General features: G+C 55.9%; 1 protein-coding gene across 2 annotated transcripts in view; it reads left to right on the top strand.

Annotated features, from left to right (window-relative positions):
* The first annotated feature begins 4,895 nt into the window (after positions 1-4,895).
* SLC29A3 (solute carrier family 29 member 3) overlaps positions 4,896-23,871 on the top strand; it is a 40,788-nt gene continuing 21,812 nt past the window's right edge. The window contains exons 1-3 of one of the 2 annotated variants that reach the window (XM_036083926.2): positions 4,896-5,019; positions 8,222-8,523; positions 20,519-20,677. In XM_036083926.2, coding sequence (XP_035939819.2) covers positions 8,230-8,523; positions 20,519-20,677 — 453 coding nt within the window. In that variant the 5' untranslated portion in view covers positions 4,896-5,019; positions 8,222-8,229. The remainder of the gene's footprint in view (positions 5,020-8,221; positions 8,524-20,518; positions 20,678-23,871) is intronic. The other variant, XM_078077623.1, reaches the window with a different exon arrangement.

Raw genomic sequence — 23,871 nt, 5'->3', positions numbered from 1 at the left:
CCCAGCCAACCAGCCCGCACCCGCTGCAGTGACAGAGCGTCGTCGCAAGATGGCCTGCCAACCCCGTGCCTTGGAGGCCTCGGCAGCCGCCTGGCTGACTTCTTCGGCAGCTAGCTGTGTGAATACGCAGGTTCTGCCTGTTGCTGAATTGCCTACAGGTCAGCAGGCTTTGGGTTAGGAGCTTGTGTGACTTGGATAATGTCCCCAGCTGGGCTCTGGAGGCAGAAAGGTGTCGATTTAAGTCTTGGCCATTTAGTAGCTGTGTGACTCTGAGCAAGATACCAACCTCTCTGAACCCCAGGGTCCTCATATGCAAAATGAAGCTAACTAGCGTCCCTACCTTATGGAGTTGTACGTTGGACTCCAGTAGGTGTCCCTGCAGGAGAGAGGTGGGGGGCAGCCAGCGCAGAGCTCTTTGAAGACCCCCCTTCCTTGACAGGCAGCAGTCCTGCTTAATAGACACCTACTCTCTGCTGGAATTGCTCCACGTCGAGTTCTGGGTCCCTTGAAAACATCTGCCCAGCCCTGGGAGGCCAAGTGCAGCAAGAGGGACGCCCGACCACCCCCTTCCCCATCAGGGACAGCATCTGGGAAGGTCTTCAGCCTTCTGGTTTTTGTCATTTCACCGTGGACAGTGCCTATTTTGTCCACTGTAGTTAAAGCGTACAGGATCGGAGCGTCTAGGGGAAATCCGGCTGCTCGACCCGATCTGCACATCGCACAAGCTAAATGGAACAGAGAGCTTGCTGAGCAAACAGAGATTCGAGACAAGTCTTCTGCCTTCCCCCCAATAACCACACAGGGGCTCCCAATCCTCCAAAACAGTGTCCCAGGGCCCCCCACAGCTCCCTCTTCCTGCCCGCCCCTTCCCCACCTTTCAGGTAAGGTCCAAGTGTCCTGGGCTGGATATTTCAAACTGCACTGACTTGGGTTAGGGAGGCAGGGATGGGAGCCAGGATGGTTCAAGGCCTGGAAGGCGTAAGAGGCCAAATTATTAAAACCTTGCAAATATGGATCTGTTTTTTTAGGCTGGATAAATCAGTCAGATACTGAAGCCAAGTGGCCCCAGCCTGTAGTCCACTGCCCTGCCTGTGATCAGCGATCACCACGGTCACCTCTCTACCCCTGGTGGCACCTGTTCTCCTCTCCTGCAAAACCCTTATGGAATGCTGTGCCATGGAATGGAATGCTGTGGCCAGCAGGGTGACGACCACACCCCCAGTCTGGCTCTCAGGGCCATCCCAGTCCCGAACTTTCTCACAGCCTTGTATCCCTCCCTCCACCGACATGTCACAGCTCTCCCCTCTGCCTTCACTTTAGCCTTCTGCTCCTTCTGGAAAGTCCTCCCCGCTGTCCTCCATGGGCCACAAGCATGCTGAAGATTCAGCTCCAAGGTCACCTCTCCCCAGAGACCCTTTGTAGAGGCCACTTCTAGGTCACAGGCTTAAACAATGGAAACCTGAGTGGGATAAAAGGGCCCACAGTGACCCCCCCAGCTGACTGCAAACAGGCTCATTGGGCAACCCACCTGGAAATAGCCAGAGGCCCTGGCTGACCCATGGGCTACTTAAAATCGGGCACAGGTACCATAAAGGGGAAAACTCCATACGTTCCCACACCTCCTCATTTGCCCCCTTAACTGCAGCTCCTCATCACTGCCTCCTAGCAGACAGTCTCTTCTCTACTGTCCGGCCTGCTTCTTCCTTGCAGTGTAGTCAATAAACTTCTACCTCCTTCGTTCTGCCTTGGTGAGTTCTTTTACCACCCATGCCGCTGGCCTCCACCAGATCGGGAAGCCCCATACCCTTTTCCCTCCATCCCACTTCTTACCCTACCCACCCCCAGGCCCTTAGGAGGGGCACATGGTAGAGCAGAAAACAGGTGCCCCCTTCAGAATCAGACACACCTGCAGGGGGGGGCCAAATACAGGCTCCACCGTCCTGTGACCTTGGGCCAGCTACTTAATTTTACGAGCCTGGGACTTGCGCCCTGTGAAATAGGGTGGGTGCCCAGTCCTTGCTGACTCCCGGCACCTGCCCACCGATGTCCTCACCGCACCGTGCACACCCCTGCAGGGCTTCCAATGCTGGCCTGCGTCCCCGGGGAGGGTGCAAGCTCCTCCAAAGCAAGACCCCAGCCCTCCCTACCTTTGGGCCTCTGCACAGTTTTCACTCTCAACACTTCTGACACCAAACACGTGGGGTTTTTCCCCACCAACAACCAATCCTCCCTCTCTCCAGTGTCCTGCAATTCGGTTCAATTCTGACACAACCACTGGGAGCTGGCGTCAGTCCCATAAGACTGTCACCACCTCAGACACCAGTCGAACATATGGGCTGCCCAGGGTATCCAGACTTCTGTCCGACTTGGCTACAAAGTCGGGGGTTCCTACAACACTCCACCTTCAGTTTCAATAGTTTGCTAGAAGGGCTTACAGAACTCAGAAAAATACTTAACTTACTATCCTCGGTTCATTATAAAGGATACAGATGAACAGGGTCCAAGGTCCCCAGCAAAGGAGCTTCTGTCCCCATGGAGTTGCCAAGCACCACCCTCCCAACAAGTGGATGTGTTCCCCAACTCAGAAGCTCTCTGAACCCCATCATTTAGGGGTTTCTATGGAGGCACATAGGCGTGATTAATGAACTCCGTGGTCATTGTGATTAAATCAGTCTCCAGCTCCTCTTCTCCCCTGGGGTCGGGGGTGGTATGGTGCAGAAAATCCCAACCCCTAAATTTGTGGTTGCTTCCTCTGGCACAACCCTCCCCCATCCAGAAGCTATCTAGGGGCCCAGCAAGAGTCACCTGATTAGCATAAACCCTGGTGTGGTCAAAAGGGGCTTATTATAAACAAACAAAGAAAACTCTCCTAGTGATGAGGGAGCAGAAGGCTAGCTGAAGACAGCATAAGCTGACACCCTGCAACCCATGTGTGTGACATTCTTCCAGGGATCTCCCAACTATCTTAATGTTAATACCTTGCTAGAAGGGAAAACAACCTTAACCTGACCGTGGCCTGACCTCTGGTATCTTGTAGGTATCCCGTAGGTTGGTCCTCTTTAGCATATGAAAGTTCTTTTGAAACCTCCCTTTTCCTTATGTCCCCCAGCTCCAGAGTATATAATCAGCCACTCCTCAAGACCCAGGTGCAGCAGCTCTTTCTGCCCATGGGTCCTGTCCCCGTGCTTTAATAAACCACCATTTTGCACCAAAGATGTCTCAAGAATTCTTTCTTGGCCCTCGGCTCCAGACCTCACCCCACCGAACCTCACCTGTATTCCAAAACCACATCACTATCACCTCTATTACCCAGAAAATTCCAAGGGTTTCAGAAGCTCTCATGTCCAGAACTGGACATAGACCGATGTTAATAACAAAATCCAACCAAGTGAATTTGAGGATCTAATTGACTTTATTAAATGACTCATGGACCGGACAGCACCCCATCTAGCAAGCAGAGAGGCACTCGAGGCATTGTACAAAGTGGGAGGTTTTTATAAAGGGAGGGTGGGGGCAAAAAAGTTTTTAGGAAAAAAAAGTTCTCTCCCGTGGAGGTTGTTTGCTAGGGGAAAAGCAAGATATCTTATTATGTGGATTGCCTTATCTTCCGTTGGGGGTGGGGTGGGATAGAGAGGACCCCAGGTGACAGATTCATTGGTGCTGCTGGAAAGAAATATTTCCTGACTGACCAGTTAAGGCCACATTTCTGGGGGAGGTTGAAACTGCATTTAGTTTGGGTATTAAGCCCCGGTTTGGGAACTCAGTCATTTGGGGCCTGCAGTTTTCTTTCCTTAACACCAAATACATATGTGTATATATATATATATATATATATATATATATATATATATATATATCTTTTAAATATTTTTATTTATTTTAGAGAGAGAGCGTGCGGGAAGCAGGGGAGGAGTAGAGGGAGAGGGAGGGGGCAAGAATCTCAAGCAGACTTCCTGCTGTGTGCAGAGGCTGGGGCCTGGCTGGGCCCCAGGACCCTGAGATCACACCTGAGCTGAAACCAAGAGTCCCACGCTTAACCAACTGAGGCACCCGGGCGCCCCCCAAATATATATTTATATCACGGTATCACAGGTCCTCATTGCAGTAGGTCTGTCGAATGAAGGCAACTGTCCTGAGCCTCACCTTGCCCCAAGAGCACCCAGCACTGGGCGCACCCTCGTGGCGGGGGCCATCACAGGCGGGCGGGGGTTTTAGAACCGCAGCTCCATCTCGGCTTCCAGTAAGCCCAGCCTTCTCCTGTCGGTGAAAGGGGCATACTTGCACCCCTGGCCCTCAGGCTTGCGAGGGGTAAAGGGCATGGCAGAGAGAGGAAGAGGGGCGGGTAAAGGTGGCCCCCTTGGCCTGCCGTTGGGACACGAACACGAATGTGTGGGGGCTGGTGGGAGGGCCTGGCGGGATGGTCCTGAGGACCGGTAGCCGCCGCACCCCCCCCCCACCCCCTGCGCCCCCGGCCCAGCTTCCCCTCCGCCTCAGCCAGACAATGGGCCTCCGGAAGGCGGTGACAAAGAAAAGCGTCATGGCGCTGGCCTGGCACACAGGAGGCCTGACACTAGGCGCCCAAGCTGGGTGGCTGGGCCAGCAGGGGCATGGGCGCTGCAGTTAGAGGGGGCTCTCTGCAGGAGTCTGGGGGCGAGCGGGAGCTCTTCCGGGTCCCGGACGCAGGCTCTGGGGACCGCAGGGGCCGGCTCCCGGGCAGCGGGGGGAAGGAGCGCGCGCAGCAGCCGGGAGGCCGAGCGGCGCGCGCTCCAGGGCCCGCGCGGGCGGTGCACGGGGCTGCCGGCGCCTCGCTCGCTCCGCCTGTGCAATGGGCGCGGGGACGCCGGGCCGCCGCGCGGGGGAAGGGTTTGCAAACCGGGAAGCGCGGGCGTCGGCGGCCCGGCCGGGGCGGGGCGGGGCCGGGAGGCGGAGCTCGGCCTGCGGCCCCTCGGAGCCCCGACTCGCAGTGGCCGCGGCGGCCGGGGAGGCAGCGGCAGCGGCGGCGGCGGCGCGGCGGCGACAGTAAGTGCGGGTCGGAGGTCGGGCGTGGACCTGACCCCCGGCCGGCTCTTCAGGCTCCCGGCCGCCCCCTGGGCTCGCGCTTGGGCGGCCTCCCCCGAGGAGCCCTCCTGGGGGCTGCTCCGCGGCAACCTCGGGAGGGGGGGGCCCGCCCAGCCCCGGCCACGCCGCGGCGCCTCTCACCTCTCGCTGTATCCCTCCCCGTCGTGCCCCCTCTGACTCCTGCCCCCCCCCCCACGCCCTGCTAATTTTTCCCTTTCTGGGTCGCTATGCTCTTTCTCCCCTGGATTCTCTCCCCTCCTCTTCCTCCTCCTCATGGATTTCCTGACACGGGACCTCACCGCCTGGTTGTGGGGGGCCTGGGTATGGACGAGTCAGCCCAAAGTACCAAGAAGGTGGCTGACTCTTGGTTCAAACTGGGGGAGTCTGAGGCTGCGGGGGCCTCCAACCCCAAAGTCGATTCTGCCATGGTGTCTGGGTGGCACCCTGTGTTCCCCAGAAGTGCTTTCCCATGGGTTAGCATCACCAGCTCCCCTACCCTCATTTCACAGATGAGGAAATCGAGGCACAGTGGGGAGATTGAGCCAGAGTCAGAAACCTCCTGGGAACCAGGCCCCCAGTTCCAGATGGTGGTCTGCAGCAGCCTGGGCACCACACACTTCTGCTTCTTTGTGGGGGTGCTGCCCCTTCCCCCAAGTCACCCAGGAAAGGAGCCCCGCCAAGCCTGGCCAACTCCTGCAGGTGACTTGAGTACAGGGCAGGCCAGCCCACGCTGGGGACACCAGGGCTCTTCCTTAGCTTTCTTTTTCCTTTCTTTCTTTTTTAATCCAAAAGCCAGCAGCTAGCTTTTATAAAGAGTAATAAGACTTTGCTCACTCCAGTGCCCTGGCCTGTGACCCAGGTTAGAGAAAATTTCTGGTTCCTTCTTCAGGAGCTCAGTCAAGGCTGAATGGCCCTGGACAAATAGATGTGTGGAGATGAGAGTGGGCCGGAGTAAGCCGGCCGCGGGCCCCTGCCCCCACCCCTGTAGCTGGAGCATCTGGAAAGAACCACTTGTTCTTTGTCTGTTGTCCTACATGGGTCATAGTTTTTACAGTTCTAAGCACTAATTGAGAAATGCGTGTGTGTCTGCACGTGGGCACGCACACTGCATGTGTGCTCACACTGGTTAGTTTGTCAGAGCTGGGCTTCCTGTGAAACAAGGCTAGGGAAGGGTGCTGCTCAGCCAGGGGAGTGGAAAATAGACTGGTTGGCTTGCATGCTCGGGCATCTGGCAGCCTCTTGCCTGCCCGCTCCAGGGTACATGCTGCCCCCGTAGGAGGGAATATCCTGACGACCCAGACAGAGTCCATTCATTCCGCAAACACTGGTGAGGGTGCCCTGCATCCTCTTCACCTCTGCTCACAGCTCACTGTCCGTGAAGCCTTCTAGAAGGAGGTCTGTACCTGGAACTAGCAGACATGGGTTCACATTGCCAGCCAGCCTCCTCTCCCAGGTGGGCCTCGGACTGCTTGGCTATGTAACCTCGTCCTTGCCATTTGGCAGCTGTGTGACCTTGGCCAAATGACTGAACCTTCTGGAGCCTCACTCTGCATCTGTGAAATGAGCCTTAGAGTGGTACCTGTCATGTTGTGCTGTTGTCAGGCTCAAGTGCGAGGTGCAGACCTTGACATTGCATGAGCACCGGATTTCATTTTAGCTACTGGGAATTCTTACTATTTGAATGGGGGGCAAATCAACTGCGTTCAAGGCTTCATTCTTTGCCTCTGAAAAAAAGGAGGCACAAATTCCTGTCCTGCTTAATTCCAAGGAATGTTGTGAGGCTCTCCTGAGATACCAGAGAGGGCTGTGTGCCTGTGTGACAGGGCATTCCCGTCTCCCCAGGGCAGGAGGGCCCAGCTGGATGCTGTGAGTCTAAGGCTCAGCCTCCGAGGGGGCTGAGCCGAGTTCATTTCTTGATGTACTGGGGGGGGGGGGGGCTACTGCAGGAGAGACTACAATGTCTCATCCTCAGCTCCGTGGAAGTACTGCCCATTTATCAAGCTGCCGCCATGTGCTAGGTGCTATATAGAGCATGGAAGCAGGCAGGCTACTTCGCAGCCATTCAGCAGCCAGCCAGCCAGGGGACAAGCCCAGAATAGCGGGGAAGATGCTCACGTTCCTGCAGCAGCTGCTACCACGGGCCAGGCACTGGCAGCCAGTTGCAGTTATATAAGCATCGTACAAAAGGCCTCCCTCGGTTTACAGATGGGGAAATTGAGGCTCAGAAGCATGGTGACTTGCCCAAGGTCATGTAGGCATCCCAGAATTTCAGTTAAGTTTTAGGTGCTGTCACAGATTGGGAGTGGCTGTCTCCTGATGGGATGCGAGGGACAGAGGTGGGGACCCGGGCAGGAGCTACAAATCCAGGCTTGGCCATGGACCTGGTCTGTGACCTTCAGCTCTTCAGACCTTGGTTTCCCAAAAATTAAATGAGGGAGTGGACTATTAGATCTCTCAAACTGGCTTCTCCAGGCTGCTCTAGACACCATGGTTTTAGTTTTTTGTTTTAAATGTTATTTTATTTGAATGCCTTTATTTTTATTTATAATTTTATTTCTGAATACATAATCCCTTCACATAGTTCAGAATTCCAAAGGCACAAAAGAGGAGGCAGTGAAGACCCCTCCCTCCCCAGGGGCAACTACTCTGAAATTTCCCGTGGGTCCTTCCACAGGATATTCTCCTCCCCACCCAGCCCAGCCCTGCCTGCTTTTTTGCACAAATAATAACATATTCTATGCACTTTCCTGCTCCTTACTTTTCTCACATAAAGTTGAAAAGAGTTTGGAGAACATGCTTTGCCTATCAAGGGTCCTAATCCCTTTTTTTAAATGGCTGCATAGACAGTTGAAGGCCTTGAGCTCAGGTTTGCCCTTCTGGATCGATTGCCGTAGGTCCCACCGCATCACATGGCCTTACTCCCGGCCAGCCCACAGCTTGTTGGCTACCTATGTTGTCCTGCACGGGGACGGGGGTGATGCTTTGGTCACTTATAGTTCCGGCATCTTGTCGTTCTCCCCGATGCTTAAACCTGAAGCTCTCTAACCATGCTGTGGTGACCCAGGGTCCGGGCAGAGTCAGCTTTGCGGGACGGGTGAGTCCCTAGCCGGACCCAGCCTAAGCTTCTGATCTCCTGCCCTGTCTGTGTGTCTCTCTGCTCCAGCCGTGGCCATGGCCTCCGAGGATGACTTTCATCACAGTTCAAACTCCACCTACAGAACGGCAAGCAGCTCCCTCTGCACTGACCAGGAAACACTGCTTGAGAAGCTGCTCGACCACCCACCGCCTGGCCTGCAGAGGCCCGAGGACCGCTTCCATGGGACCTACATCATCTTCTTCAGCTTGGGCATTGGCGGCCTACTGCCATGGAACTTCTTTATCACTGCCAAGGAGTACTGGGTATTCAAACTCCGCAACTGCTCCAACCCAGCCTCGGGGGAGGAACCCGTGGGTTCAGACATCCTGGTAAGGGAGCGTTCGTCCTGGGAGCTGGGGAGCGGGTGGGGGCCGTGGGAGCAAGCAGCCTGGATGGGGCGAGTATACTTGGGTGTACCATTCCAGGAAGGTTTGCAGCCTGCTGAGAATATGGATGCATACCAGTGCGTTGTTTGGAGCACGGTAGAAAGACCTCAGTCCTGAGACATGCTTTGTGTGGTGGGTGAAGCCTTATGCTTCATGTGGTGGGGAAGACACGATTGCAGCCTCCAGCCTGCTTACTATCTAACTTGGGCAGAAGATGCAAGTGGTGATTCTCTGCACTGTCCTGTGGTGAGCCCAAGAACCCAGAGGTCATGACTCCAGGGATTTGAAAAGGTGGCTCTGATAGCAGTAAGTTCAGCTATTACAGAAAATTCCAAAAAAAAAGTGGTAAAACGAGATGGAAGCGAATTTTTCTCTCCTGTTCAAGTCTGGAGGGGCCAGCCCAATGTTGGTACGATGTCCCATGTGGTCAGGAACCTCGTTGCTCCACCATGTAGAGCTTCCATGGTCAAGGTCATTTTGCAGTCCAAGATGGCTGTTGGAGCTCCAGCGATCACGGCAAGAGGAGAAGGAGAGGCATAAGAACATTCCTGGAAGTAACACACATTGCTTCTGCTTCCATGCCATTGGGCAGAACTCAGTCACATGACCACATGAGCTGCAAAGGAGGCTGCAAAATGTAGCCTTTATTTATTTATTTTTTTAAAGATTTTATTTATTTATTTGAGAGAGAGAGAATGAGAGAGAGCACATGAGAGGGGGGAGGGTCAGAGGGAGAAGCAGACTCCCTGCCGAGCAGGGAGCCCGATGCGGGACTCCATCTAGGGACTCCAGGATCATGACCCGGGCTGAAGGCAGTCGCTCAACCAACTGAGCCACCCAGGTGCCCAAAATGTAGCCTTTAGATGTAGTCGTTATCCCAGAGAACTGAGTGCCCAGCTAAAATGGGAGGTTGTACAGCTGCGGGAGACAGGGGAGATGAAGACTGGGGGATCAGTGGTCTTGTCACCAGGGGAGGGATCACTGTGACTCAGAGCAGGTGGACTAGAAGGGAGGGGATCTTCCAGGTGGGAGGGAAAGCCTGAGCAGAGGCAGGATGGGGGGGACGCTCAGGTGTGTGAGGGGCAGTAAGGCACTGAGTTTTCCTGTATGGGGGGTACACGTAAGGGGAAAATAAGGCTTGAGATCATTGCCTGGGCCCTGAAGTCATTGCTTGGGCCTTGAATGCCAAGGTGAGGCGTGGACATTTTAGTGTTTAGTGACAACAAGCCCCCTCCCGCCACCGGGCTGCTCACTCTGTGGCGTGACTTTTGCCTTGGGCAGCGGCAGTGTTAAAGACGGGAATTACTCTGCCGCTTGTTAAAACGTAAGGAAGGCTTAACTCAAGATTGTTGCAATAAGAAAGAGAGATCGGGCTCAACTCCAGATACCACAAGACATGTGGGGATTTATAGCCAAGGAGCAGGGTGAGAGCTCAGTGGATGGAAAATTAGAGGAATTAGTGGATGGAAAAAAGAGGAGCCATCAAGGGCAGGGGGATTCTTGCTAAAGGCAGGCCAAGGGCATGCACACCAGGGGTGGGGGATGAGGAGCTTGCTCAGATATCGAGGGTGGTCAGATATCAAGGGTGGGGGGCTTCTCCATAAATGGACTTAGCAGGATTCTTGCTAGGACTGGGCTGGGCAGGTAGAAGACAGGATGGAGGCCAAGGGCAAGGCCGAGTGGAGAAGAGAGCTCAGAGGTTTGGGTAATCTCTTCCAGGAGCCTCAGAGTCCACAGCTGATCTAGGCTGGTGTCTGCTCTCTCTTGGAAGCTCATGGATGGGGATAGTGTGGGCTTCTCTGAAAGCATGCCAGGCTGGAGGGTTGCCAGCTGCCCCCTCCTCTAGGGGACAAGAAGAGGGAACCCTAGCAGACCCTAGCCATAGCCAGGCGTGTGGCTCACCACCCCTTGAAATCCCTGACCTAACCCCAAAGAACTTTCCCCAGTTCTGTAGGGATAAATCTAACACAATGACTGGAGCAGCCCTGTTGTCTGTCTCTGAGACTGCATATGGCCACACATTGAAATCACACAGGGAGTTTAAAAAAATCCCAGTCTGAGCCCCACCGCAGCGCCTGGGATTGAATTAGGCTGAGGTGCGGAAGGGACAGAGGTATTCTAAGACTTCACACCCCCTCCCCTGGCCTCAGCCCCTTGGTTCTGACACCCTGCCAAGGCCTGTTTGTGTCAACTGAGGGACTCATAGACGCCCCCAGGGCCAGAGCAGCGCAGCGTAAACCCATTTCCACAGCTGAAGAGGTGTCCTGGGAAGGTGGTCCCGGACTTGAGAGCCTCCTACTCAAGGTGTGGTCCCTGGCCCAGGCGTCACCTGGGAGCTTGTTAATGATGCAGGCCCCACCCCAGGCCAGCTGAGTCAGGAGCTGCAGGCTACCAAGCCCCCAAGGTGACTGACCGGCCCCTTCGAGTTTGAGACACTCCCTAGGGCGTGGCTTCCGGGAGCCTACCGCACGGGCTCAAACCCTGCCTTTGCTCTGGTGCCTGGCTCTCTGGCCTCTGGGCTGCGTCGGCTTCCTGGCCCGGAGCAGGAAGATGCTACTACCACCGTAAGGCTCCGTAAGGTTGTGAGGGTTTGGTAAATTAATATGCACACAAAGCACTGAGCACAGGCTCTGGCGCCCCCACTCCTAAGTGCTGTGCGAACATTATTATCATTATCATCGCTTGGGGGGATGGGGCACCCAGTGCCGAGCTGCATGTGGCCCTGGTGTATTTCCAGACGTCTGGCTTAGCTGGGGTGCTTTATGATCCACTTTTATATACCCGTGACTCAAGCATCCCAGTTCCTGCCAGCCTCGGTAAATTACCCAGCCCACTTGGGCTTCTTCCAGAAGATCTCTGTCTGTCTCGGCCAGCACCCGGCCATGGCGGCCCCCAGGGCTAGACTGAGTGTGCACCTGTCCTGTCCCCTCCTCCGTCCATTTCCTCGGCCCCCGGGGCCGGAGAGGAAGCCGCGGCCTGTGCCTGGGAGCGGGGCCTCGAGCAGTGGATGTCTGCTGCGAGCTGCTCTTGCTGCAAGGCAGCCCCTTCCCAGCTGCAGGCACTTAGCGTTCCAGGCCCTGCTAGGATGCTTTATTGCCTCTTTCCAAGTGCTGGCAGGTGCAGATGTAGTACCTGCGGCTGCCCGGAGCTCCTGGCTCTTGGCATCAGAGATGAGAGACCTGTCACCCCTCGATTCATGGGCCGGGTCTGGGAAGCAAGCATGCTGGGGCATTTCTGCATTTTGCAGGCCATTTTTCTTTGCCTAATTCCTCATTCCTGCCACCCACCTCCCCAGTTCGTTCCTACTCTCTTCCTGATTTCCCTGCAAGAGTTGGCTGGTCTGTTCTGTCACCTGAGGGCCACTTTGCGGAAAGGAGAGGGAAGAGTCAAATGGGTCTGTCTCCAGCCACCACCTGCAGCTCAATTAGCTCTGGATGTTGGGTTTTTTTCCTGTACTTGCCTTTTAATATTTCCCAGGGACGGATACCATTGACTGGGGAGTTTGGCTGCGTAGGAGTGTTGGTACAGACCCCCTTCCCTCCAATTTAGGTGACTTTCAAGGTCACCTCCCTTCCCAGGCTCATTCCCTTCTGCCTAGGACAGTTTTGGGGATGGTTTAGAAAGCATCCTGCTCACCTGCCCCCTCGTCTCTAGTCCCTGGAATCAAAACTTTGAATAACTCCCCCACAGGCCTTTGGGCCCAGAGTCCAGAAAATTCGAGGATAAACAAGGAAGAATTTCTCTGAAGAGGTGGTGCCGTGGGGCGTCATGGTGGCCACCATCTTCTGAGCCTGACTCTGGGCCCACCATACTGGCAGGGATGTTAAACTCGCCTCTCATTAACTGTTTAGACAAAAAGCCACGCTCAGAGATTTTCAGTAACCTGCCTCCAGTCACTTAGTGAGCAAGGGTGGTAAAGAATGTCACAGAGAATTCAGATGGACAGATGATTGCAAAATTTGTCAAGCTCAGAGAGTGGCATAGAGGGGACTGCCCTGGAGACGGGACGGCCCCACGCCCTGTCTCCGCCAAATGGAGAGCCTGCCCTTGGTCTGGCCTTCTTTTCCACCCTGGGAGAACAGGTGCCTCCGCTCTACCCCTGGGTTCTGGACCCAACTTCCAAGCTGTCAGTGTCCCTGATCCCTTCCCTACCCCTGCCCCCAGGTCCTCCCTTGGCTCTGGGCTCTGTAAGCCGTCCCTGATCCTATGGGGCACTTCTCGCCCTCCACTTGGCCTCTCCTGCAAGCTGGTCTGGGCTGCCCCTGGGCCAGGGAGTATAAGCCAGACCCGCCCCTCTTTCTACCTCTGAGAGGAGAGGGAGCACGCCTTCTCTTAGTCATTCCCTGCCACGAGCCCTCCTCACACATTCTTCTGATGCACCTTGGCCTGTCCAGGGCTCCTCTCTGAGGGGACTGCAGGACATGACCAGGTCATGGGTGGGACCTACAGTCTGACTCGGTATCAACAGGGCCAGGACCCAGGCCTGGAGATCTGCTGCTGCCCCATCCATCCCCCAACCGGAGAGAGCCCCACTAGCCCAGTCTGAGGGAGTGGAATCTCTCCTGCTGCCACCCTTCTGAGTTAGGGGGATCCTCGTCTGGGTCCCCAGAGCCTACTTCCCCCTCTGGCACTTGCCACACAATTCATGGTATTGAGTGTCTGTCGTGAGGGGGCCACTGCTCAGGACTCTGCCGGCCTTAGCTCATTTAACCGCACGGCACCTGTGTGAGGCAGGGGTATTAATATCCGTGATGAGAGTACCCAGTTCCCAGATGGGCCTTCCTCCCCCACTAGACTGTGACCTCTTTGCAGTAGAGAATGCAGCTCTCCTGCTATACATCCCTGTGCCCTGGGTACAGCTGACACAGTGCCCAACACATAATAGCAACAAGAAAAATCTGTTGCATTAGTTCCTGTATGGCTGGGCAGGAAACCCCATCACCTCAATCCAAGATAGGGATGGCATGGGTCTGCAAAGGAGCAGAAGAAGATCTGGGGGTCATAGTGGCCACCACCATAGTGGCCACTTTCATGTGGGTTGGCATAGACATGAAGTGAGATCTCTTTTTTTTAATTTTTAATTTTAATTCAATTAATTGACATATAAAGTATTATTGGTTTCAGAGGTACAGGTCTGTGATTCATCAGTCTTGTATAACACCCAGTGCTCATTACATCACATGCCCTCCTTAATGTCCATCCCCTGGTTACCCCATCCCTCCACCCCCCTCCCTGAAGTGAGATTTCTTCTATAGGGAAGGGACCCAGGCTGGCCTGGTTCAGCGCGGCGGGGGTGGGGGTGGGGGGTCCTAGGACATCCCCTCATTATAGCACCTTAGTCCTGGCCCAACCCCTCAGCACCCCCCAAAAAGGCAGGAGAGCATGAGTTACGAAGTCTATCCTTACTAACAAGGGCAGACATACCAATTCAGAGAGGTGGGGTTAAGAGGAACCAGGATGAACTAGTTTGGAGAAGAGGAAACTGGAAGACAGATTATCAGAGGTCTTGGCAATGACCTGCTGACTTCACAAAGTCCCTGCCATGAGGCCCATGCCTACCCGCCTTTGGACCTACCATCTTTATCTGCAGGATAACCTGGTGAGTTAGGGACTATCTTCCCCAGTTTCCTGATGGAGAAACTGAGGCTCACTGACCCATGCCCATTTGCTAGCAAGCGACAGAACTGGGCTCGGGAGCAGTCTGGAGGTGAGCAGAGCCTGTGCTGCTAACCAGCATGCTCTCTGGCCTCTCCAGCTACTCTGGTGGAATAGACTAGAATCCTCTGGGGAGCTTTTAAAGCCCACCCGCCTGCCCCAACCACCCACCTGGTTCTGGTGCAGTTGAAAGAGGGGCCTGGGCACAAGCATTTTTAAGTTCCCAGGTGAGGCCAACATGCAGCCACGTGATCCAAGTGAAAGGTTACCTCATGGGGGTAATGAGGAGCTGTTCTCTGCCCCTCACCAGAGCACCCACCCTATGGACTTACATGATGAGAGTTCTCTGGAAGAACTTCCTCCAGGGCAGGTTGTCAAAGCTCCCCTCCAGACCCAGATATCACTGGGAGGGAAGCTCTCACCATGTGCTAAGGGCGCTGGTTCGTTCAGGATTTATTCAACAACCGGCCGTGTGCCAGAGGCTTTATTTTCATTATCCCTTTCCTTACTATAGCCGCAAGGGATAGGTATTATACCCATTTTACAGAGAAGGAAACCAAGGCTCAAAAAATGTAATTTGTTCCCAAGCAGAAAGGGAGTGATAGCTGGGACTCAAACTGGGCTGTCTGAACCCAGACCGTCACATGCTCTCAACCCTGTGCTCCAGGCCAGTGTTTTCGAATGTTTCCAGACAGGTTTTGCCCCGTGCATACCTCACCGGCAAGACTTCCACGTCTGTAACAGAAATGGCAGCATCCGCATGCAAGAACAGTCTCTGGCTGGAGTTTTCAAGGAGGAGCCAGTGATCATCCGTGATGACCTTATAAGTGGCTAAAGCCAGCTGGGCTGAGGATGGAGAGCTGCCTTTGGATTTAACCTCTAACCTTGTGTAGGTCTGTGGTGGCCCTGGGGAGCAGTGCTGAGGGGGAGGGGCAGACGCTGGACCTTGCTGGAGGATGGGGGATGGGGGAGGGACCTGGAGGCAGCTTTCTAACTCATGTGAGAGGAACAAGACAGGAGTTCCAGGGAAGTGTGGTCAAGATAGGGGATGGATTTTCTGGTTTGGTTTTCTTTTTTCTTCAGGAGAAATGGCAGCCAGCTTGTGTGCTCGGCGAGTGAGGTCCGTGAGCAGAGGGCATGGGCTCCAGGGCACAGGGAGGGGGGCCCAGAAAAGAATGCAGGTGAGGGGCGCATGGGTGGCTCAGTCGGTTAAACATCTGCCTTCGGCTCAGGTCCCGATCTCAGGTCCTTGGGATGGAGCCCTGCATCGGAGGGGAGTCTGCTTCTCCCTCTGCAAACCCCCCACTTGTGCTCACTCACTCTCTCTCAAATAAATAGAATATTTAAAGAAAAAAAGAATGCAGGTGATTCATCCTTAGGAACAGGAGAGAAGGCAGCCAAAGATAAAAGGAAACAAAGCTGTAGTCATGACCCATTAGGTGGATTTCATATTCTTTAGTGGGCTGCAACTATAATTTGAAAAACCCCGCTCTGCCTGTTTGCCTCCAGCCGGCCACGAGGATGCATTTTTGCCCGCATTTGACAGGGGAGGAAAGCAGAAGCAATAAGTAACTTGCTGATGGCCCAGGGCTGTGAAGCCGAGAGCGGGGCTGTGACCAGGGGTATCTGAGTCTGCATCATGTTTCCTGGCACACTTGGCAGGTGCCCAGATTCCCAGATCCTGCCGTGCTGCCTCCTGCTCTCCACGGTGGGCCTGGGCTGCTGTTGCCAGGTGCTCCTGGTCTATCGGGGAACCACTCCTCCCTGCTACCTGCTGTTCCTTGAGAAGCTTGCACCATTGTGGAACGTGATGCTCCTGCAGACCAATCCTAGAGCTATTCAGGTCCCTCCAAATGGAAAACCACGCACGGTGGACTCCACTTGGGAATCCACTTTTTAAGAGCAGAATTCCAAAGCATGGTGCTAAACCCAAATCAAGGCAGGATTTGGTCCGAGCCCTGTCATCGCAGAAGAGGAGATGGCAGAGACAGTCCAGGGGTCAGCAGGAGGGGCCAGGGCTCCAGGCTTCCTGCCCAGGGCACGGGTGCTACCATGGGGCAGAGAGGGTGGGTCCCTCCCCCGCAGCTGCGCAGTGGCTTAGGCTAGCGGGATGGCTGCTCTCAAACCATTTTTAAAAATTAGAACCAAAACTGAGTCATTTTTTTTATTCCCTTGTCCACCCTCTGATTCTAACTGCAGACCCAGCCAGCATGCTGTTCCCAATAAATATACCTGTGATGGCTTTTTCTTCTGTGTTTAGCTCTTGCTGCGTCCTGCAGAGGGAGAGAAAAAGCCCGACTTGAAATGCTGTCAGTCATGCCTTCGGTGGCCTCGACTTCTCAAATTCTCTTTGTATTTTCTCTGTGCATGCTCACGGCCTCAGCTCCCTACCTGCACCTTGCTCCCTGGCCCCCCCAGGCTATCGATCGCTCCCCAACCACACCCCCCCCCCCCCCCCGCCTCGCCTTCGATTTTATTTCCTTCCACACTTGTCCTTGGAATCCAGAGGCGATTTCCTCGACAAATTAGAACATGGCCTGGGCCTTAAGTGCTCAAGTGTCTCCTTAACGTGATTGATCGTCAAGTGTATCCAGAGAGCAGAGCCAGATCAGTTTTTGCCTGGTGCCTTCGTTATCGGGATCATCCTCTGGGAGGGGTCTGTGGTGGTGGCGGGGGCTGGGGAGGGGTCCTAGCAGGCCTCTTGGGGGTCCTCTGTGTGCACACGTGCACCCACCTGAGGCCTGTAGCAGCCTGTGAGCCTGGGGCTTTGGCCTCCCTGCAGGCATGTTGGGTAAGCAAGTCCTGTCTGGGTCTTCTCGGGACTTCTCCCTCTTCCTGGTGGTTCTCCTGGGTTTCCTTCTATGGAGAGCAGCTGGAGCACCCCCAGACCACCTCCTCTTTACCCACATGCCATATCCCTGGGCCCTGTCCCCCACTCTCAGCCCTGGGACACCAAAGCATGTCGGCCCTCTGGGGGGTGCAGAAGCCACCCCTTCTGGCGAGGGCTGTGTGGGTAAGCGGGGAGTCTCCTTGGAAGGCCTCCTCTTCCTCCTCGCCCTGGCCACATGGTCAGGATGCAGAAGAGGAAGGACAGCCCGGCCTGAGCATCAGCAGTGACCGAGCCCCGAATCAGCAGTCACTCCTCAGAGGTCGGGATCACTTGCGTGTGGACCGACTAGGCTCCCTGTTGCTCTGACCCCTGCCTCGAACTGGTTCTGAGCCATTTCTCTGCCTGCTGAGGTTTCGGCCTGAAGGGTGGGTAGGGGAACAAAAAGGCTGAAAATCAAAGAGCAGCTTGCCTTGTTGGGGAGGGGTTTGGTGGAGGGGTGGGGCGGAAGGGTTGGTAGGAGTCATGTTTCCAATTTCCGTGCTCACCTCCGGTGGTAGAAAGACCTGAGGTTCAGGAGAGCTGGTTCTGTTTCTTACTGTGTTTCAAATTTGCTGGGTGACTGAGGGCTCTATTTCCTTATCTAAGAAACTAGGTGGAGGTTGGCAGACTTTTTCTGCAAACGGCCAGATGGCACGTGATCTCTTTCACAGCTACTCTGCACCACAGATAATCCATCAGCAAATGGGCCTACCAGTTTCTAGTATTTACAAACATGGAGGCAGGCAGATTTGGCCCCAGGGGCAGTCGGCTGCCCACCCCTGGACCAGACACTCCCTTTCAGGTCTTTCCGCACTAGTGTTCTGAGATCTGTTATAGAGGGACCTACCGTGCTGAATTTCTGTTTGGAACTCGGATCGCTGCCTGACATGTCGTTCATTTATTTGTGTATGCGTTTGCTGACGGTCTCCTTGACCAGACCATCCATTCCATGAAAGCGGGAACTTGGGGCCTAGACTATCTATTGAGTTCAGCAAATACGTGCGGAATGGTGAATTAATCTGTAAGTGTTTGTGAAAGACCTGTTTGGTGCTGGACTGGCGAGGAGAGGGAACAGGAGGAGGACCCTGCTCCCGGGATGGTGCGCCGTGGTGCCACGCTCAGGGGTTTGGAATCCTGGTGGGGTTTGGAATGCTGGTGGGGTTGTTGTTTGGGCACCCTTAGGTGACACCGGAGCAGACGCCTTCCACTGCCCCGTTAGCTATACATGCTGCTGATAACAGGTCGGTCATGCCTGAAACTTTGGGGTCTCCTTTGTGTTGCTCTGTCCTCCACCCCCACGCTCAGTCTGTCAGCAAGTTTTGTTAACCCCACCTTTGCAAACGTCTCAAGTGCCTCTGGTTCTCTTCTCCACGGCCAGCACCCCAGCCTCAGCCTTGCTGGCCGCTGGCTCCCAGGGCCCCCCTGCAAACCATTCTCCATTAGCTACAGAGGTGGTCCTTTAAGACGTAAAATGAAGAGGCTGTCTACTGCGCCAGGGAAAGGGACAAGCTCTGCAGACAGAGAGCTGGGTTTGAGCTGTGTGACTTTGGGCGAGTGCCTGACCTCTCTGAGCCTCAGTTTCCTCATCTGCAATAGGACTCATCCGTGGGAGGGGTGCTATAAGCATCAATGGAGTGAATACATGAAAAGCACTCGGAACAGCAGAGTGTGGGGAGGGCTCCATGACTGAGCACCAGCACCAGGTTTCCCAGCCACTTAGGATCCGGCAGTGGCTTCCCGTTGTACTTAGAATAAGGTCCAAACTCTGACCCCAGCCTGTTCACCCCAGCCTGCCCCTGCCTCCAGCCTGGTCTCCCCACTCTCTCCCTTACTCCCTGAATCCAGGATCAGCCTGGTTTGCCAGGTGCTCGAACACACCAAACTCACTCCTGCCTTGGGGCCAACCACATGCCGTTCCCTCTGCCGAGAATGCTTTTCCCCTCACCCCTTGCATAGCTTATCCTTGGGTCCAAACATCAGCTCCTTTAAGAGGCAGTTGCTCACCACCCTCGCCAACATCAGCCCCCCCCTCCACTGCCCTGGCTATATTATAGCTCCTTACTTGGTTTTCCTGTTCATTGCATTTACTGTGACATGAAGTCTTTTTGTTTCTGAACTTGCTATTTACTCCTTTTCCTGCCTCCCTCACTAGAGCCCCATGGCCTCCCAGGCTCTAGCACATGTTGGCACTTACAAGGTGCTCAGCTGTGACTGTTGAATAAGTGCGTGGCCTCTAGCAGATCAGCTGTCTTTACTGTGTCTTAAAGTGAAGAAATGAATGGACCCATCCGTGGCCACTACTACCTGCTCCTCCCCCTCGGTTCCTCCCACCCTCCCTGGCCAGGGGACCCCTCTGTGCCCAGCACTGAGCATGTCCGTGCTGTTCAGAAGCCTTCTTCCATGGATCCCCAGTTCCTTCTGAGACCAGCACCCCTCTTCAGCCTGCTACCTGACACCATCCGTAATCTCCCCTCCGGGCCTCTCTTACCTCACAGGCGTCCTCATTTAGCCAAACTGGAGCCCCTGCGGTGTCCCGGAAGGGGGCCAAAGAAGGGGGACCATGCACTGAGGAGACTGAGGAGGGCCGAGGGGCGAGGCTGCATAGAGAAGCAGGGGATGCAGCAGGACCCTGCGAGGCAGACAAGGACCAGACCCGTGTGCATGGCTTGGGGTCAGGGAGGCAGAGGGTGGCCAGGCCCGAGGAGAGGCTTGAGTGGTGGGAACCTGGGGAGGGGCTAGAGCCCGGGGTGGGCAGGGGAGGAGTCCCGGGAGTGGGGGTGGGAGCGCGAGCCACTCTCCTTTCCTAGGGGTGTGGGGACCGGCAAGTGACCAACCTGGGATGAGGGTGAAGGAAAGCAGAGAAACTTGGAGCAGGAGCACTGAGGAAAGGGAGGGCAGACCATGGAGCCTGGGGACAGGTGGCTGGGGGTGCTCTTGAAGGCCTTTGATTAGGGAGCTTGGAGCTGGGGTTCAGCAGGCCACCTGGGTGGCAGGCGGTGAAAATTGTTCTGGAGGCAGGGACGGATGCAGGTACGGGGCTCATGGAAGCCAGGGGAGATGAGCTTCCTAAGGCAGGAGTATGGTGCAGGAACGGAGGAGACTCAGGGTGGGGCTCAGAGGCATCTCTGGTGGCAGAGTGCAGAGGTGGACCAAGCTGCCGTGGAGGAGGAGGAGAAGGGGGAGGAGGAGGAGGGGGAGGAAGAGGAGGGGTGGCGTGGGAGTTCAGGCGCGGAGCGCTGGAGGGCAGGTGTGGCCGGCTCCTGTGGCTGCCGTGTTGAGGCGCCCAGACCTGGGTGGCTCAGAACAACAGCATTTTATTCGCACGTTCTGGCGGCCAGAAGCCGCAGACAAAGAGGCCAGCAGGGCCATGCCTGCCCCGAAGACTCTAGGAAGACTCTTGCTTGCCTCTTCCAGGTTCCCGGGGCTCCCAGCAGTCCTTGGCATTCCTTGGCTCCTGGCGGTGTAATTCCGGTCTCTGCCTCTGTTCACATGGCTCTCTCCCGGCCTCCATCTGCGTGCCCTCTCCTGCTTCTGAGGACGCTAGTCCTTGCATTTGGGGCTTACCCTGATCCGGTATGACCTCATCTTAACTGGTGATATCGGCCAGGACTCTATTTCCAAATCAGGTCACATTCGGAGGTTCTGGGGAGACATGAATTTGGGGGAATACTGTTCAGCCCACTACAGCCGGGCGGCCAGGGGTGCAGTGGTGTCAGGAGCCTGACCAGGCCTTGGTAACGGTGGGCTGCAAAGAAGCCCCTTGGAAGGAGTCTTTCCCAGAGCAACCCGGGAGGGGGTAAGATGTTAGCGTTGAGGGCATGGGCTGCCTGTCTAGGGGGTTTGGGGCAAAGGGAAGGAGGGGCCTTGTGGCTGGAGGCCATGAAGTCAGAGAGGTTTTTCTTACCTTTCCGAGAAGGTAGGCCCAGCAGTGAAGGAGAGAGAGAAAATGCAGGCAGGGAGGGTGAGCATTCATGGTGCAAGTCTCCTGGAAGTCAGCATAGGCTGGGGGAGACAAGGGGTGCTCCAGAGGGCTCTACACAGAGGCGGGGGAAGGTAGGGAGGCTCATTCCAGAAAATCTCAGCAACTCTGCTTATCTTCTGGCAGGGATTCCAGGGAGATGTGAAAAAGGATTGCAGGCTAAGGAGGGCCTCTGGGCCACTAAAGAGCAAGATTTTAGTGGCCTCAAGGAGCCGGGGCCTGGAGATGGCCCACGAGGCCGAGCATCAGTGGGCTACTGTTAGAGCCTGGAAGCCGTACGCACAGGTCTGAAGGGGGGCCTGTCCTTAGAGTGGCTGGGTCTATCTGGCCGGCATCCTTCAGGGCCTTACCTGTCTGACTCTGACCTGGCTTTGCTCTGCCCTTGGGCCCCTGGCCACCTATCACACCTGGGTGGATCGGGTCTCCTGTGTCCTTCACCTGTCTGGACCCTGGAACAGGTATTGTCCAGCTAGCCCTCCCAGCTCATCCACGACCCCCTTAGCTTTCCTGGGCCAGTGTCCCTGAACACGGGGCCTTGGAACCCACAGGCAGGACGCCAGCTGCACCCCTGGGGGCCACCTGCCCTCTGGTCCCTTCCTGGCCGATGCCAGGGCGAGGGCGCCTCTCCACCACATCCCAGGCTCAAGAGCTTGGCGATCGGAAGGCAGCAAGTTTGCAGCAGCAGACTATTCTTGGCTCCCGCCCGCTCACTGCTGCTAATTTCATGCCCCTGTGATCCAGGTAACGCTTTGCTGCCTCGAGCTGCCACCCCCGGGCCTGAATCGCTTTTTCTCGCCCCGCAGGAGCCAGCTGCCTCTGCCGCCGTGCTCTTGAGGTGGGGGCTGCATGAGGCTGCCTCCGAGCCTCCCGGCGGCCGGGCTCCGGGTTAGCCTGCCACAGCTCGTGGCTAATTGGCTGCACTTATTTCAAAGTGCCCAAATAGCATTCAGGGGAGAAGCAGCTTACCCGGGGCCTGCCAGAGATAAACGGGCTCATTTCGGGGCCTCCCTGCCCGAAGAAACCTCTTTACCTGGACGCTGAGCCTGGAATTAAATTCTTCCAGAAGAGACGCTTAGCACGGAGCCGCTCAGCGTGGCGGAGGAGGGGAAACGTTCCCCCTCGTAAAATGGGCCTCACATCTGGCCAGCTGGCTCTGGTGGGTTTTTAAATTTTGTTTGAAGAGCAGCTCTCCCCTTTGCTGGTGTTCGCAAGCGGGGCCAGAGTGTAACAGATGATCATGACTTTCCCATCTCCATCACCAGGGGATCAGGCGCCCCGCACCCAGGCCAGAGCAGGGCTCCCCTACACCTACCAGGCACCCCGGGTCTGGGTTTTGAGCCCTGCCTCCCAGGCCCAGTGGAGGCGGGGCTCTGCGGGAGTCCACACAGGTCAGGGGGGAAGCTGGAAGCCTGCCTGGCTCTTCCCAATTCTCATGTCCTCTGGACCGTGCTCTGTGCTCGTCAGTGGGCCGTGTCCATCCATTTCGGGTGGCTGACAGAAACGAGGGCTCTTCTCCAAATCCTTTTCCCTTTAACTGAACTCAGAATCACCGCCCTGTGGAAATGCCCTGGGGAATGGACCGTGGGATTTAAGGAGCAGAGAGTTAACTGCAAAGGGGAGAGAAATCAAACCCTGTTGTTTGCTGGCTTGGACTGAGCCATGTGTAAGGGCTGGGGCAGAGAGAAGACGCTGCCCTGATGGGACCTCGGAGTCTGCAAGCCGATTCCTACTCACTGCTGGGAAGGCACATGGACTGCCAGTGCCGGCCACTGGGGCGTGCTGGTGACGTGGTACCATCCCAGTGACAGCGTTTGGGCCTGGGCATCTGTGAGGCAGGCCACCTCAGCTAGAGCCGCTAAATGTCCCCCCACCCCACCCCACCCCTGTCTTACATCAGAAGATCTGCCACCAGCATGTGCCAGGTAGGCGCCTCTGTGCAGCTCATCCACCTGTTAGCCTCAGGCTCCTTATCTGTAAAATGGGAGCAAACTCAGCTCTGCCTTGGGCTGCATTAAGAGCAAAGGGACTGGGGTCTGTGCAGCCACACGTGAGCGGTTTTGCTCACTGGCAGTTACCTGGTACTCGGCGGGGCTTCCGTGTCCCCATGTGGCTTACCTGCCCCATGCCAAGATTGACTCTGGTGTTACCACTTCCAGCGGGCTGAGCCCCCAGTGATTGCAGCAGGCAGGGAGAAGGTTGAGGGCAGGGAGCTTAGAGGAGATACACGAGGAACAGAAGTTTTCCTCTTTCTTCCTCATCTGGGCCTCGCCTCCCATCGGGTTGGCGAATTCAGAACGGTGACCGATGGGGCCGCTGTCTCCCATCAGCACCCTGAAAGAGAGGGGTGGGGGCCGTGGCTCCGTGACCGCCTCTCCTGGGATGTCTGGGCAGGATGCACAGCACAGTGCAGTTGATTCCTGTCAATGCCGAGGAGGGCCTCAGGGAGTCTGTTCCAACAAAGGGACTTGGGTCCGAGCCATAAGTGGCAAAGAAGCATCCCCCGGGCCTTTGCATGTGCTGTTCCTGCCTCCTGGAGTGCGGTCTCTCTCCCTGCCAGCACCGCCACCTCCCCATATCCTTCTGGCAAACTTCTCCTGGCCTTTCGGGCTGCAGTCCAAGAGGGCCTCCTGCAGGAAGCCCCCCTGGGCCCCTCCTTCCCTCCTCCCACCATGCCTTGTGTCCCCTGTACTCCAGCTGCAGGACGGTGCCAGGCTCCATGCTCCCAGAGGGTAAACACCAAGCCACCAGCACAGTGCAGGGCACACAGGGGTGGCCACAGCTTCAGGGA

The sequence above is a fragment of the Halichoerus grypus genome, chromosome 7, assembly GCF_964656455.1.
Source record: "Halichoerus grypus chromosome 7, mHalGry1.hap1.1, whole genome shotgun sequence".
Lineage (NCBI taxonomy): Eukaryota > Metazoa > Chordata > Mammalia > Carnivora > Phocidae > Halichoerus > Halichoerus grypus.
This window is presented reverse-complemented; position numbering and strand designations above follow the sequence as displayed.